This window comes from Brassica napus, chromosome C3, assembly GCF_020379485.1.
Source record: "Brassica napus cultivar Da-Ae chromosome C3, Da-Ae, whole genome shotgun sequence".
In the NCBI taxonomy this organism is placed as follows: Eukaryota; Viridiplantae; Streptophyta; class Magnoliopsida; order Brassicales; family Brassicaceae; genus Brassica; species Brassica napus.
The window spans coordinates 58,377,302-58,392,929 of NC_063446.1; the positions used below are offsets into that span (position 1 = coordinate 58,377,302).

Below are 15,628 nucleotides of genomic sequence, written 5' to 3' on the forward strand. Positions count from 1 at the left end.
CACCTTGTGGGTGGGAAATGCCTAAAGATCAACTTTTGAGAGGCCAACTCAGAAGATGCATTATGAATACTCTACTAGCAAAGAATAAGAAGGATCTACACTATACCATCCTAGATCTAGCCTAATCACCCTTAATCTCCCTAACCCATGAATTCAAGAGTGGATTACTCATTACTCTTCATGATTCCTCTTAAATCTATATTGGATTTCAGATTAATCATGTAGAGAAATACATATAGGCCATGTTCGTTTACGTGTCGCGCGACCTGCGATCTGCGACTAAGATTACGTTCGTTTATGTATCGCGCGACTTGCGACTTGCGACCTGCGACTAAACATGCGACCTGTGACTAAAACTATGTTCGTTTACGTGTCGCGCGACCAGCAATCTGCGACTTGCGACCAGTCGCGCGATCAAAATTTTCTTAATTTTTAGTCGCTGTTTTTTCGAGCGACTTAAATGGGAACCCGCGACTGGTCGCGCGATCAGTCGCGCGACATCAAAACGAACAACAACCTGCGACTTGCGACCAATCGCAGGTCGCATGTTACGCGACAGCAAAACGAACAACAACCTGCGACCTGCGATCAGTCGCAGGCCGCATGTCGCAGGTCGCGCGACATGTAAACGAACACGGCCATAATAGATTAGAAATCAACAGGATAACATATGATCAAATGAATCAAAGAGATGAACTTTTTCAAGAGGTTTTTGGTGGTTTTTCTCCAAGATAAAAGAAGATCTCTTCCTCCTTTTACAAAAAGTACTTAAACTTAGGTTTAGAAAGTGTAAAACGTCAAGACAAATGACCAAAAGGTCCCTGGAAAATCATAAGTTTTGACTGAGTAAATGACGCGCAGAGACTTCGTGGTGTCGCTCCGGGAAGTCGCTCTGGCTTAGGAGCGACCTCAGGTGGTCGCTCTAAGAGGTCGCTCCAGGCCTATTTTTTTTCCTCCAAAGTGATGAAAAGGCGAGTGACGTAGGTGGGTCGCTCTGGAGGTCGCTCTGGGTTGGGAGCTACCTTATGGTGTCGCTCTGGAAGGTCACTCTGCAATGCTCGACCATGATGGATATGCCTCTAGTAAATTGATCATAACTCCTTCATTACATCTCCAAATGACTTGAAACCACTTCCACTAGAAAGCTAACTCAATTTACTGTGTTTCCACAAAATCTTAGCAACAGAATATTTCTCTAAAGCCTCCATCCATGCTCATCTTTCACTCCTTTTTGGATCACAATGCTCCCAAACATCTCAAATGACTCCATGGCACACTCCAACACCTAATAAGGACAATGAATGCAATATGGACTCTAAAGATGCCTAATTATTAATCTATATGATCAAAATGTACAAGAATTAATGGCTAAAATCATGTAATTATACAAGATATCAACTCTCCCAAACTTGTTCTTTACTTGTCCTCAAGTGAACTTTCAAGAACTCATAGGGATGAGAGGTTTGAATGTGGGAGCTCATAGCCAAACACTTCTTGTTATACTATAGCTTCTCTAGGCCTATCAATACTCTTATGCCTTTGTACAGGTCGCAATGCTCATCAAGCAACAAATACCTTCAACCAACTCTCACAATTATTCACACGCACACACACAAGGTGAATCTTTACAAATGGGCACATGATCTCAATCATTTGGCTTGGTGAGTGAAATTGGTCTAATGTGAAGCAAAGGGTTTTCAAATGCATATTTTGTGGTGACTCACACTCAAAAATAGGAGCAAGAACATTATGCAAAATTTATCTAAGAAAATGAGCAATTCATGCATACAATGATTTGTTCTCATCATTCTACCCCTTTCCTAAAGATCTTTAAACTCTATCCCTTTTCTTGGTGGTAATCTCAACCATTTTTCATCCCAAACACCCCAAAGACCACACTCTCATCTCTCACCCAATGAACACTTTTCTTTCACTTATCTTAACCAACTAGGAATTCTTTCTTTTCTTATTCACTAAGCTCTTCTTTTTCTTTTTTTTCCCCACTCTTTTCATGTTTCTTTTCTTTTGATTCTAAAGGGGATTCTACTTATAAACTCTAGAGCTTTTTTTATATATATATATCCCTAGTGGTTTTCTTTCTTTTTCTCACTCTTTTGGTTCATTTCTTTCACTTTCCTCTCATATCCCAATCCCAAGATCAAAATCAAGCTCACAAACCCAACAACCATCCTAAGTGTCAGCTCAAATGAGGTCCTAGTGCTAGCTAAAGATAAGAACAAACCATTGTCGCTCCTGATACTCTCAAGATTTTGCACATGACTAGCTTTCATAAAAGGCCTCACTCAAACAAATCAAAGTTGGTTTCAAGGAATGGTAAGGGTTCAAGGGCATGGGAGTGTCATTTGGGTTAACAGAGAGTGGTGCAATGAAATAAGATAACCCAAATGTGTATGAAATCCATGACTAAGTATGCAAGTGCCCATGTGCAAGAGAGATTAAGTTCATTTAGCTCAAGTTCAGCTTGGAGTTGGTTTCAAGAACAATGCCAATATCAAGCAAGCAAACAGGTTTCAAGAAGAGTTTTCAAGGCTCGAAACATGCAAGCTTTTACAAGAGATGGATTCCAGACAAGTACCTTAAGGCATTTTTAATCATTGTTCCCTATGCAAGTGAATGCAACCTATATGCATATTTCTAGACTCAATCCTAAGGATGCAAGATGCAACTACATGCTTCTTTTTGTGTTTTTCAAAAATTCTTTTTTTTAGTTAATTTTTTTTGGTTTTTCTATGCAAATATGTATGTACAATGCAATGCATGAGACTCAAAATCATCAAAGAAAACATGATCAAATACTTGGTACCTCCCCCAAACTTAGTTCACACACTCTGTGTTAGTAGGTTGAAAGAGATACCTAAAAGTGAGATAAATGCAAAGAAAAACTGGTATATACAATGGAAAGGTGGTGGAGTGGTACCTCAAATGGAAAGTGGAGAAGGAGGATCCTTCCCACCTTCAAGAGTGATGGTGAGGACCTGAGAGAGAGACGCTCTTGAAGCTTGGTTGGATCATCTTGGAGTTGATGAGTCCTTGTGGCCTTCTTGTCATAAGCAGCCTTTGTGGCTCGACTCACCTCCTTCTTTTTAGCACTTTTCAAGTGCTCATCACATATCTCTTTAGAGGACTCTCCATCAAGACTTTCTTTCTTACTAACAACCACTGCATCCTTGATCTTCTCAATGGAGGGGTCTCCACAAGTGATGGTTCCACAATACTCAACATCCAGTGGAGACTGAATTGGGTAAGAGACAGCTTTGTTCACATTGAGGAGTGTGACCTTCTTGTTGGCAAAATTGATGCAAGCACCCACAGTAGTAAGGAATGGTGTGCCCAGGATCAATGGAACTCTCTTTTCAGTTGCCATCTTCAAGACAGTGAGGTCTATAGGGATGGTGCAAGATCCAATCTTCAAAGGGAAGTCCTTTATGAGACCAATAGGGGTAGTAGAAGAGAAATCCCCAAACGTGAGAGAGGAAGTATCTGGCTCCATGTGTTCAATCTCAAGACTCTTCACCATCTCCATTGAGATCACATTCACACTTGCACCAGAATCAACAAGGGCATCATCAAAGGTGAGCTTACCAAGGGAGCAAGACAAGGTGAACTTCCCTTGGGATTCTAGTTTATGGAGAGACTTTGGTGTGACTGGTGGATCAAGTTTCAAAGTTGAGATGTTGAGAAGCTCTGCTACTTCTGCTTGGTGGTCTACAATGTTCTTGATGAGCATCATTTGGACATGAGCCTCACGCATACCCGAAATCGCTGGAAGCTTAAGTCCAATATCACTTAGGTATTTTCCGAACTTGGAAATCACCTTCTTCTGAGCTTTGGTGAGGACCCTTTGTGGAAATGGGAGCTTGTCATAGGGTGACTGCTCAACCTCAGTGGTGTCCTCCAGCTTGACCTCTTTCAGCTTCTGGTCAGCTCTCTTCGCAACTGGTTTCTCAGCCCTGGGTTCATCTCCCTTCAAAATCTTTGCTTCAACCATTTTGTCAGCTTCCTCCACAATCTTTGCCTCAGCTGTTGCTACAATCAGATGCTCAACCTGTTCAATCTCAGTTCCAAACACCAATCTTTCAATTTCATCTACCTCTTTCTTGTGGTTACTCAATTCAATCCCTGAAGAAGTAGTAAAGAGGACAACATTGCAATACTCCTTGGGATTTTGCTTAGATTTTCCAGGTAGAGACCCTTGCTGGCGATTCTGGTGAGTGGTCATGGAAGCAAACTGGTTTTCCAAAGCCCTGAACTTGTTGTTGAGCTCATTGTAACTTCCATCAATCTTGGAGTGAAGGTTCTTCAACTCATATCCAACCTACTTCTCACTTCTAGTCTGAGACTCCAAGATCTGTTTCAGTAGAACATCAGTGCTGCTTTCCTAAGGAGTAGAGGTAGAAGGATTAGCTTGTTGTTGAGAAGACTGGTTCCCTTTGTTGGAGAAACCAGGAGGAGGGTTTTGCTGAGGCTGATAGTTGCCTTGCTGGTTGTTCCTAGGCTGATAACCACTCTGTTGGTTGTTAGGATAGGATTTATGTTGGTAGTTATTGTACTGAAAGTTGGGCTCTTTCTTGTACCAACTTCCATTGTTGTTGATGAAACACAGCTCTTCTTGACCTTCCAAACCCTCAACCTCATTGACAACAGTTGGTGTCTCTTGGTTTGGGTTACCAACAAAGTTCAGCTGCTCTTGGGTGGATTTATCAGCAATGAGTATGTCTATATTATCCTGTAGAGCCTTTAACTCCTTCCTCGTTTACTTGTCATCTGTTCTACTGCCTCTGTCGTGGTCTCCACTGTAGACTGCGTCACTCTTTACCATGTTGTCAACCAGCTCCTCTGCATCTTCCTCAGTTCTTCCCAAGAAGAACCCATTGCTAGCTGTATCTAATCTGGCTCTGTACTTAGGGAGAGCACCCCTGTAGAATGTGCTCAGCAAGCTTTCCTTAGAGAAACCATGGTGTGGGCATTGAGCTTGGTAGCCCTTGAATCTCTCCCAGGCTTCACTGAATCCTTCCAAGTTCTTCTGTTGAAAGCTGGAAATCTCATTTCTCAGCTTAGCAGTTCTTGAAGTAGAGAAGAACTTCTCCAAAAATGCTTTCTTGCAGTCATCGCAGGTGGTGATAGAGTCACTGGGTAGAGACTTCTCCCACTGACGTGCCTTATCCCCCAAAGAGAAAGGGAATAACTTGAGCTTTAAGGCGTCCTCTGACACACCATTGGTTTTTGACAACCCACAGTAGCTGTCGAACATGTCCAAGTGATCAAAAGGGTCATCTAAAGCCAAGCCATGATACTTGTTGTTCTCGATCACGTTGAGGAGTCCTGATTTGATCTCAAAGTTGTTAGCTGCCACGGCCGGTGCTCGGATTCCCATTCTATGACCATGAATGTTAGGGCGGTCATAAGTGCCAATGGGTCGAGCTGCTCATTGTGGGTGTTCTAGCCCTTGCGGTTGATCTGCCATATCAATATCCAATCTTTGCAAGTGAGCCTGTTTCTCTTCTTCTCTTCTCGCTCTAGCACACTCTCTCTCTAAAGCTCTGATGTCTGCGACTCTTGGAACTAGGTTTGATGGACCCCTGCTCCTCAAGTTCATACACCTGAAAGTTAAAGGGAGGTGAAGAAGGAGAATCAGTAACAAAAGAAAATAAAAATGACTTAGTCTCAAGCAAGTGACTAAATCTCAATGTTGAAATCTACTCAAAATTTGGCAACGGCGCCAATTTGATGTTAGGAGTTTTCAAGTCTCCTAAGACAAATGATGTAGTATAAAAGATTGTCGAACCAATTCTAAGGGATTCAAAGCACCGAAAATGCAAGTACGTACTTAATCTAAGTGCAACCGATAATTTGGATGGTTTTAAACTACTACTAATAATAGAATGCAATAACAGAACAATAAAACAATAAAAGAAGTGACTTTCTTTGGTTATGATAAAAGAGAACTCATGGGTATAGGAATTAGACCTTGGGTGATCAAGTTTCAAACTAAGGATGACAAATGATCAATCAAAAATATCAACCTTAAGTTTAGACACAATCTTAAACAAACTCTATGTCTAGATGAATGTTCATTTACTAACATATTTAAAACATCAAATGTCTTTGGTTGAATAATATGAAAGCAATCATTACTAACAAGTCTATTGGCTATCTTAAAACCTTTAACAACGAATGTCTTTGGTAAAGTATGTTAAAAGCTTAGGAGAGTTGTCTCAGGCATTTCATCAAACACCTTGTGGGTGGGAAATGCCTAAAGATCAACTTTTGAGAGACCAACTCAGAAGATGCATTATGAATACTCTACTAGCAAGGAATAAGAAGGATCTACACTATACCATCCTAGATCTAGCCTAATCACCCTTAATCTCCCTAACCCATGAATTCAAGAGTGGATTACTCACCCTCTCTTCATGATTCCTCTTAAACCCATATTGGATTTCAGATTAATCATGTAGAGAAATACAGATAATAGATTAGAAATCAACAGGATAACATATGATCAAATGAATCAAAGAGATGAACTTTTTCAAGAGGTTTTTGGTGGTTTTTCTCCAAGATAAAAGAAGATCTCTTCCTCCCTTTTACAAAAAGTACTTAAACTTAGGTTTAGAAAGTGTAAAACGTTAAGACAAATGACCAAAAGGTCCCTGGAAAATCATAAGTTTTGACTGAGTAAATGACGCGCAGAGACTTCGTGGTGTCGTTCCGGGAAGTCGCTCTGGTTTGGGAGCGACCTCAGGTGGTCGCTCTAAGAGGTCGCTCCAGGCCTATTTTTTTTCCTCCAAAGTGATGAAAAGGCGAGTGACGTAGGTGGGTCGCTCTGGAGGTCGCTCTGGGTTGGGAGCTACCTTATGGTGTCGCTCTGGAAAGTCACTCTGCGATGCTCGACCATGATGGATATGCCTCTAGTAAATTGATCATAACTCCTTCATTACATCTCCAAATGACTTGAAACCACTTCCACTAGAAAGCTAACTCAATTTTCTGTATTTCCACAAAATCTTAGCAACATAAAATTTCTCTAAGGCCTCCATCCATGCTCATCTTTCACCCCTTTTTGGATCACAATGCTTCCAAACATCTCAAATCACTCCATGACACACTCCAACACCTAATAAGGACAATGAATGCAATATGGACTCTAAAAATGTTTAATTCTTAATCTTTATGATCAAAATGTACAAGAATTAATGGCTACAATCATGTAATTATACAAGATATCACATAGGAAACAACAAATGATTGGATTTATTATCATCCAAACATGAGAAGTCATTTTATTTTTATTTTTAAATCAAAGTTCTGCAACTGATCAATGCTACAAATTGCCATATTTATTTTCCAGAAATGTAGGGTTTGAAAGAGTTACATATGAAAATACATTTTATCAATAAATTAGATTGTCTGCGTATATATTGTTCCCGAGTGTTAGTGATACTTGTGTCGTGTCTAAATAAAGCCATAAGTGATGGATAATGTATCTAGGAATCCGTAACAATTTGTATTTTTTTGGAAAAACTGTAACAACTTGCGGTTATAATTAACTAACTAATATACATCTATTAGCAATTGGCCTTAATCTCATTCCCACATGAGCACCTATATGCCATTTTCACGTTTCTCAGTGGTAAGATGATCGTCTAGTTTTTCTTTTGTCCTATAACCATAATAAACCAAAATTTCTCGCTTTCAAAAAATATGTTCAATGGTTACCTGAAAGAAAAGTGTTAAAATACTTACATTCATATTTTAAATCGAATTATAGATCTGATATCTTAAATCTATATTCCCAACCAAATCTGTTTTCCTAAGGATAAGCCACTGAAAAGAAAACAAATTTGTTAATAGTTCATCTTTTGTTTTGTTTGTCAAAGAAAGAAAAAGGGATAATCTACCCCAAAAAGAAATTATATAATAAAATTTGCGATACTGATTATTACTTTGACAATGCTTTAGAAAATTTAATCTGGATAAAAGTAGCTACAAACCTATACCGATTCTTTTGCCAACTCGAAACCTGAAAATGATTAAAAATGAGAAACTATGGAGAGAGAGAGAGAGAGAGAGAGAGAGAGAGAGAGAGAGAGAGAGAGAGAGAGAATTGATTTATTGAAAGTTTAACCAGTTTGAATCGTGTGCTTGACAAAAATTTAGGGTTTTAAAATTTTATCGTAAAAAAAATTAGAGAGCTTTGTTTTTGTTATTTAATTATTTTTAGATATAAACTAAATGTCAAAAAAAAAATGATTGGTTGAGTGGCTTGTGCTTTAGTATATAAGAAATTAAAACGATTAACAATTACAACCGTTTTTTTCTTATCGAGGTTCTATTCGTTTCGCGCATTAATTTGATCTTTAATGTAGTTTTCAAACGTTGACAAAAAATGTAGTTTTCAAGCATTTTGTTATTTTCTGTATATATAAGAACACTGACAGTGGAAGCCACATATGCAACACATGGGAGTGTTCATGAATTTTACAATCATAAAAGATACAAACTCTGCTTTTCCTCTTCTTATTCTTCTTACATTTTAAACCAACATTTCCGGTTTAAGAGAAACCAGAAAATGATTTATGAATTCCGGTTTAGCTTGAGAGTCCTTCATTTGTTACGTACACAGCCCATGCTTCCTACCATTCCAAAATGTCAGCTAAGAGTGAGTGACCATAACAAGAACCAAAGCTTACAAGTTGAACCAATCTCGGTTCTTGCTCGGTTTAAGTTACCTGAAGAATGGAGAATACTCTGCTCGCGACCGACTTCTGAACAGGTGAAGTTCCTCCTCTCTGTTGAAGTTTATCTGGATGTAAACAAAGCCGAGCTTTTTGGTAAGCTTTCTTAACTTGTGATCCATCTCGAAGATTTTCCAAAGGAATCTCGTGCCAGTTGCTATCTGACCATAGAACCTGAATGAAAAATTCCCGGTTTGGTTAGAATCAGTGACCGGTTTACTTGGTCTGAGACAAATTAACCAATTAAAACTCTGACTTACATGATGTAGAGTTGAGAGGAGGAGTCTAATGTTGGTCTCTTTTCCGGTTAACCAGATTCTTATCTCTTCATCTTTCATCTCCATCTCCATCTGCAATCATTCAACTCTCACATGATCAGATTCTTACTTAACTGAGAACATTAAGTTACTGGTTTTGTCGGATTTTTTTTTTAAATTACAACTAACCAACCTCTTCTTCTGATTTGGCTTCTTCACTTCTTGAATCCATTAAGTCTTCTTCTTGGGCTTGCTTTGCTTCTGGCCGTTGAGATCTCTCTTTAGCCCAAGCTATTGCTTCATCCATGTCGTTCGAATCCGAGTTTCCTCGATCAAAACGATCTGAGTTTATTTCAATCACGTAAGAGCTCATCTCGTCTTCTTCTTCTTCTACCTCCTCGACGTTACAGTCTCCTTTCGTCCTCTGTTTCGTCTCAGTGTCTTCTTCTTCGTAGACGAAAGAAGAAACAGGGGAAGACGCCGGAGAACTCGGTCCGAAATCATCAATTCTCCTGAAGGAGCTAGGATCTAAGCCCATGGTCTCCGGCGAGGATCTTCTCGATAAGCTGAAGTATGGTTTTCTGTAGTAAAAATCTGATCTTTCGTGGCCGGAGAACGAATCTCCGGATGTTGGAAACACCGGGAAACTCTGTTTCTTAGATTCCCGCTTATGACTTCTCGACGGGACGTTTAACGGTCTAACAAAAAAAGAAACAGAGCATGCCGAAATTACGGAGCTATCCTCAGAAACTAAACAGAAGTGGATGGTAGAATAGTATTTTTTTCTACCTGAGTCTAGAAGTAAAAGAAGAAAACCCCGCGTCATCGCCGGACGTCGCCGCCGGTGGCGGATAGTGAGGACTCACCTCCTCGGACGTGAGCACCGACGAGGAATTCGACCTAGATTTCGGAATCGCCGGCGTGCTTTGCTTCTTAGCCGCCCCACCGCGACCGCCGAAGATGCCGTCGTAAAATTCATCTACGCCGGAGGGGATCCTAAACGCCGTTAAGTTTCTGCCGTGAGATTTAGAAGACGGAAGTGAGCCGCCGGAGGAAATTCCAGGGGACAGGAAAACCTCGTCGTAGAAACAGTCGGAACGGGAGAAGTCGCCGGAGAATTTTCGGGTGAGGACGCTACGCGGCGGACCGCCGAAGACGTCGGCGAAATCTTCCGCGTCGATTCGAGCGTCCATGGATCGTCGAGCAACGGAGAAGAATGAATCAACGTTTAAACCCATCTTCTTACGCCATGATTCGTCCATTTCGCCGGCGAAGTCTTTTTTTCTCCGGTCACTCGAACTTCTTAAGACAAGAGACTATGGGAGTGAAGAGAGAATGTTTGTGTATATATAGTAGGCAACGGGGAAAATATATTTTTTTAGCAAAAAAAAAAAAAAAAAAAAAAAACGGGGAATATATATTTTAATTATGGATTTGATTCGTTTTCAATTCTCTTTTTTCCCTGTCCGAGAATTTTTTTATTTTTGTCTGAGAAGATTTTAGTTACACTAAATTTAACCATATAGTGTAGTCCGACGTATTAAATGTAGCATAACATTATACTAGATTTTTATCCACGCTTTGAAAGCGCATAATATTTTATGATAACAAATTCTACAAATAACTTAATAAATATTTTGTTAATTTGTAAGAATTTTTTGTGTGTAAAATATTTTTGCATTTAAATCAGTGTTTTTAAATTCGATCCGAACCCGCGGTCAAGTCGATTAATTCGGTGATTCGATAATTCGATTTAGATTTTTAAAAATATTCATATTAAAGAAATCACTAAAACTCGAGACTAACATATTGAACCGATGGATGACTGATATATAATTTGATTTGATTTAAATTATTATAGTTTCATAATTTGTCACTTTTTAATCCAATTTTTAAAGTTTATTGTTTTACAATTTTATGAAATTATGATTTTTCTACTAAATTTTGATAGAGAAAATGATAGATATCAAATAATTAAGAACTATAAATATGTCTTGAACATATTAATCTTTTTTATATAGCTTATTAATTATAATCGGTTTAAATTTGTTGTTAACAATTAGTGTTAAGTATTTTTCTTTAGATAACATATATTTTAAACATTTTTAATAACTATTTTTGTTATTATATTTATTGTTCAATGTATAAATTTATATATTTTTTATGGTATGGATATTATTGAGTTATTATGTTACCTAAATAATATAGGGTTTTTTGCAGAATTGACCTATAACTTAAAGTCAAACACAAAACTAACCTCCTTTTTTTTTGAAAATTGGTTTTGCCCTATTCACCCCACAAGTTCATATAATTTACGAAAATGCCATCAATTTTTTTTTTCTTTTTTTTTCGAAAATGACATTTTTACTCTCTCACCCTCATCATCTTCAAGTAATTACAAGATTGCCATTGTCATCAATACCACAACCACCATGAACAACTAATTTGAAGCTCTTAATGCTCCCAAAATCGATTTACCCTTCTTTTTTTTCCATTCTTGTGAACTAAACACAACATATCTCTCACTTTCTCTCCACAATGAGCTAAAAAAACCCAAGATTTTGATTCTAAATTTTTTATGGTTCATAGAGTCATAAAAGCTAACGATTCTGGGTGGGTTACTTTCGTTTGTGATTTTGTGTGCTTGGAGAAGCCTTATGTATGCTAAGGAACTTATCTCACCAATTTAAGGTATGACATCAAGTTTTTTTCCAGATCTGTTCGTCAGACGACTTACTTGGGGAGTCGTCTGGCTGTAGACAACTTACCTGGAAGTCGTCTGGTCAACGCAGAGGTTATTTTTGCAATTGACTTTGAAATCTGTAACCTGAGACGACTGAAAGTTAAGTCGTCTGTTTTTGTTTGGTTTCAAAAAAATTTTCAAAGAACCTAGACGACTTACATTTCAGTCGTCATAGGTTAGTTTTGCATTTGACTGGATAATTTCAAAAGTTTGACTTCCCTAGACGACTTACATTTCAGTCGTCTGGCAAAAATTAAAATAACAATATTTTTTTAAAAGTAGACGACTTACAGTTGAGTCGTCATAGGTTAGTTTTGCAATTGAAAAAAAAAAACTTCAAGATTTAATTATATACAGACGACTTATAATTCAGTCGTCCACGAGACGACTGAAATGTAAGTCGTCCAGGATTTACGAGGTTTGACCAGAATCTCGGAAAAAAAATCCTGGACGACTGAATTATAAGTCGTCTGTGTATAATTAAATTTTGAAGTTTTTTTTTCAATTGCAAAACTAACCTATGACGACTTAACTGTAAGTCGTCTACTTTTAAAAAAATATTGTTATTTTAATTTTTGCCAGACGACTGAAATGTAAGTCGTTTGGGGAAGTCAAACTTCTGAAATTATCCAGTCAAATGCAAAACTAACCTATGACGACTGAAATGTAAGTCGTCTAGCTTTTTTGGAGTTTTTTTTTTAGCCAAACAAAAGTAGACGACTTATTTTTCAGTCGTCCGAAATAACAGATTTCAAAGTCAATTGCAAAAATAACCTCTGCGTTGACCAGAAGACATATATTTTAGTCGTCTGGACTACTTAGATTGAAGTCGTCCGCTTTGATCTTTAATAAACTTTTGTTTTCTTTGTTCTAAGTTTGCTAATGTGTTTTATTTTGACTTTTTCAGATGATGCGTCAGTTACATGCAGTGTATGGAGAATGGTTGTTGAAAGATGGATGTTGGAATTTTGTGGTTGATCATTTCAAAGGAGCGAGAATGTTATTTTTGAATGAAGGTTCGACACATGCTGATCTTGTTGCAATGGCTCAAGAAGATTATAACCTGGACATGAACACAGAGTCTGTGGAGCTAACCTACTCATTACAACAGATGGCTCCAGACCTTCCTCCTATTCATGTTACAAGTGATAGACAAGTTCGGAACTTGCTCGAGATAACTAAAACGCATGAAGTACGTCTTTGTGTATCAAGCTTTAGCAAGATGAGAACGGTTTCAGAGGAAAGGGATGAAGCTGAGGAGGGGGATGAAGCTGAGGAGGGGGATGAAGCTGATGTGAGCGATGAAGATGAAGAGGGGGATGAAGCTGAGGAGGGGGATGAAGCTGAGGAGGGGCATGAAGCTGAAGAGGGGGATGAAGCTGAGGATCATGATGGGGAGGAGGATGCTGACATCCCTGTTGTCGCTGATGCTGAGGATTATAGTGAGTATGGAAAGGTTAAAGATGAGGATGAGGAAGAAGATGATGAAATCTGTTTTGATGATTACAAAGGGGCATATGGTTGTGAAGGAGAAGGATCATCTGCAGACAGAATCTATGTCAACCAGAGTTTTGCTAGTAAGGATGCACTGCTTTCAGAGTTGCGGTTGACAGCGGTGAGGCGTAGGTTCTCCTTCAGAATATTCAAGTCAACGAAAACTCTGTTTGTGGCAACATGTCGTGTTAGTGGTTGTCAATGGAAGGTCCGAGCAAGTGTGAAACATGGGACTAAAACGTTTTGGGTAACCAAGTATTTGGCAACTCATACATGTTCCATCCCAGACAGAATCGCTCAGCGGAAACGTTGTACTCCGAAGTACATTGGTCGACTTTTCATAGATCGAGTGGGAATCATTGATGGGTTGAATCCGCAGCATATCAAAGATGCAATGAAGAACATGTTTGGCATGACACTTGATTACACCACTTCATACAGAGCATTGTTATATGCGCAAGAAATGGTGAGAGGATCAGCGGAAGACGGGTATGAGCGACTGCCTTCATATTTGGAGCAAATCAAGGCAGCAAATCCGGGTTCTATCACAGCTATAGAACTTGATTCTCTGAATAGATTTAAGTATCTATTTCTTGCTTTTGGAGCTTCGATCAGAGGATTTAAGTATCAGAGAAGGGTCATTGTGGTAGATGGGACTCACCTAAGTGGGAAGTATGGGGGTACTATGTTGGTTGCAGCCGCACAAGACGGTAATTTTCAGATATATCCATTGGCTTTTGGGATCGTAGATGGTGAGAATGATGAATCTTGGGAATGGTTTTTCACAAAATTGGCGAGCTGTGTATCTGATGAGTATCCTCTGGTGATAGTCTCCGACAGGCACGCCTCCATTATAAATGCGTGTGAAAAGGTGTTTCCTTGGGCAACCCGAGGAATATGTTATTATCACCTTCAAGAGAATATTGTCAAAAAGTATAAAGGGAAGCATCTCTTGTACTTGGTGAAAGGTGCTGCTTATGCTCATACACTTTACGATTTTGATCGGTACATGGATGAGATACGGAGTGCAAATCCGGATCTTGCTGATTATCTGGAGGAAGCCGATGTGACCCTATGGTCTAGGGTTCATTGTCAGGGAGACAGGTACAACTTAAAAACGAGCAATATCGCTGAATCAATTAACTCCGCACTGAAGCGAGCAAGAGGATTTCCTATTCAGTTCCTGCTGGAGTTCATAAGGGAGAAGCTAGGAAGGTGGTACTGGAAAAGGAGAGGAGATGCTTTGAGTCTTACAACTCAACATAGTCGGGGTGTTGAACACTTGCTTGCTGTCCGAGAGGAGAACGCGTATACTCTGAGAGTCCAACAAATTGATGGATGGAAGTTCTTTGTGAAAGGTGGCAATAGGGACTGTAATGTTGATCTGGAACTTCAAAAGTGTGATTGTGGTGTCTATCAAGTCGAGAAAATACCTTGCTCTCATGCTATAGCAGCTGGAACAGCAGCTGGTGTGCATATCTCCACACTTGTGTGGCCGGTCTACTCAAAGGATACTTTGTTTGCTGGATACTCAGAGAATATATATCCTTGTGTTGGACAACTTGTTGAGGCACGCACATGCTTTCCTCCGGAAGTAAAGCGTGGTCCGGGGAGACAGAAGAAATCAAGATGGCAATCTTGGTTGGAGCTATCCAGGATGAGAGGACGCAAACCCCGGAAGAAACACAGGGTTTATAGGTGCTCAGTCTGCAAAGAAACTGGCCATAAGCGTCCACAATGTAAGAACTGACGTGGAAGACCTTTAAGTAAGTCGTCCAGAAAACTTTTTGGTTAGTCGTCCAGAAGACCTTTAAGAAAGTCGTCCAGAAGACCTTTTGGTTAGTCGTCCAGAAGACCTTTAAGTAAGTCATCCAGTAGACCTTCTGGTTAGTCGTCCAACGTCTTAACTAGAATTTTCTTCTGGTTAGTCGTCCAGAAGACCTTTAAGTAAGTCGTCCACAATGATTTTCTATGTTTTATGAACTTCTCTGTAATCGTCGACAATGATTTTCTATGTTTTATGAACTTCTCTGTAATCGTCCACAATGATTTTCTATATTTTATGAACTTCTCTGTAGACTCTATGTTATGAATTTATATGTTTTATGAACTTTTCTTTGTAGACCTTCTAGGTTAAATCGTCCAAACTAATTCCAACAGTGCAATTTAAAAAAGACAAGTTATACATTACATATTCCGAAAGGTTACTGCACTACCAAACTAATTTCCTACGGAATTCTAGTTTGGTATGAGGATAGGTTACAAAAAACATCATCCTATCCTGACCCTGTTAACATCCCCTAATCTACCAAACAACAGTACACAAAAGCATCAAGTTCAAATACAATCGCAACAGCACACAATAACACATCCAATAT

The 15,628-nt window shown here is 39.1% G+C and overlaps 2 protein-coding genes and 1 non-coding gene across 3 annotated transcripts; 1 reads left to right on the forward strand and 2 right to left on the reverse strand.

The window, feature by feature from the left end:
- Positions 1 to 2,854: 2,854 nt before the first annotated feature.
- On the reverse strand, positions 2,855 to 4,287 carry LOC106417342. The gene is made up of 4 exons (XM_048749819.1): positions 4,251 to 4,287; positions 3,562 to 4,140; positions 2,939 to 3,501; positions 2,855 to 2,875 (listed from the first exon to the last, which is right to left on the reverse strand). Exons 1-4 carry the CDS (start codon positions 4,285 to 4,287, stop codon positions 2,855 to 2,857), a joined length of 1,200 nt encoding a protein of 399 aa, XP_048605776.1.
- A 683-nt stretch (positions 4,288 to 4,970) lies between these two features.
- Positions 4,971 to 5,077, forward strand: LOC125584656. Its single transcript, XR_007321566.1, has one exon. It is a non-coding gene; the product is annotated as a small nucleolar RNA R71 (small nucleolar RNA).
- A 3,333-nt stretch (positions 5,078 to 8,410) lies between these two features.
- On the reverse strand, positions 8,411 to 10,353 carry LOC106417743 (auxilin-related protein 2). The gene is made up of 5 exons (XM_013858505.3): positions 9,803 to 10,353; positions 9,207 to 9,711; positions 9,017 to 9,106; positions 8,751 to 8,930; positions 8,411 to 8,654 (listed from the first exon to the last, which is right to left on the reverse strand). The coding sequence occupies exons 1-5, from the start codon at positions 10,273 to 10,275 to the stop codon at positions 8,610 to 8,612; spliced, it is 1,293 nt and encodes a 430-aa protein (XP_013713959.1). The 5' UTR covers positions 10,276 to 10,353; the 3' UTR covers positions 8,411 to 8,609.
- Between the last annotated feature and the right edge of the window lie 5,275 nt (positions 10,354 to 15,628).

Excerpts from the sequence above, each read along its gene's own strand:
- LOC106417743 (XM_013858505.3), bottom strand. The coding sequence starts at position 10,275 with ATGGACGAATCATGGCGTAAGAAGATGGGTTTAAACGTTGATTCATTC. Across the intron at positions 9,712-9,802 it reads TCTTTTACTTCTAGACTCAG|ACCGTTAAACGTCCCGTCGA; the intron begins GTAGAAAAAAAT and ends TTTTTTTGTTAG. Across the intron at positions 8,931-9,016 it reads TCCTCTCAACTCTACATCAT|GTTCTATGGTCAGATAGCAA; the intron begins GTAAGTCAGAGT and ends TTTTTCATTCAG.
- LOC106417342 (XM_048749819.1), bottom strand. The coding sequence starts at position 4,287 with ATGAGCTCAACAACAAGTTCAGGGCTTTGGAAAACCA. Across the intron at positions 3,502-3,561 it reads CCTTGTTGATTCTGGTGCAA|ATACTTCCTCTCTCACGTTT; the intron begins GTGTGAATGTGA and ends ACATGGAGCCAG. Across the intron at positions 2,876-2,938 it reads TTCTCCACTTTCCATTTGAG|GTATCTCTTTCAACCTACTA; the intron begins GTACCACTCCAC and ends TCTCACTTTTAG.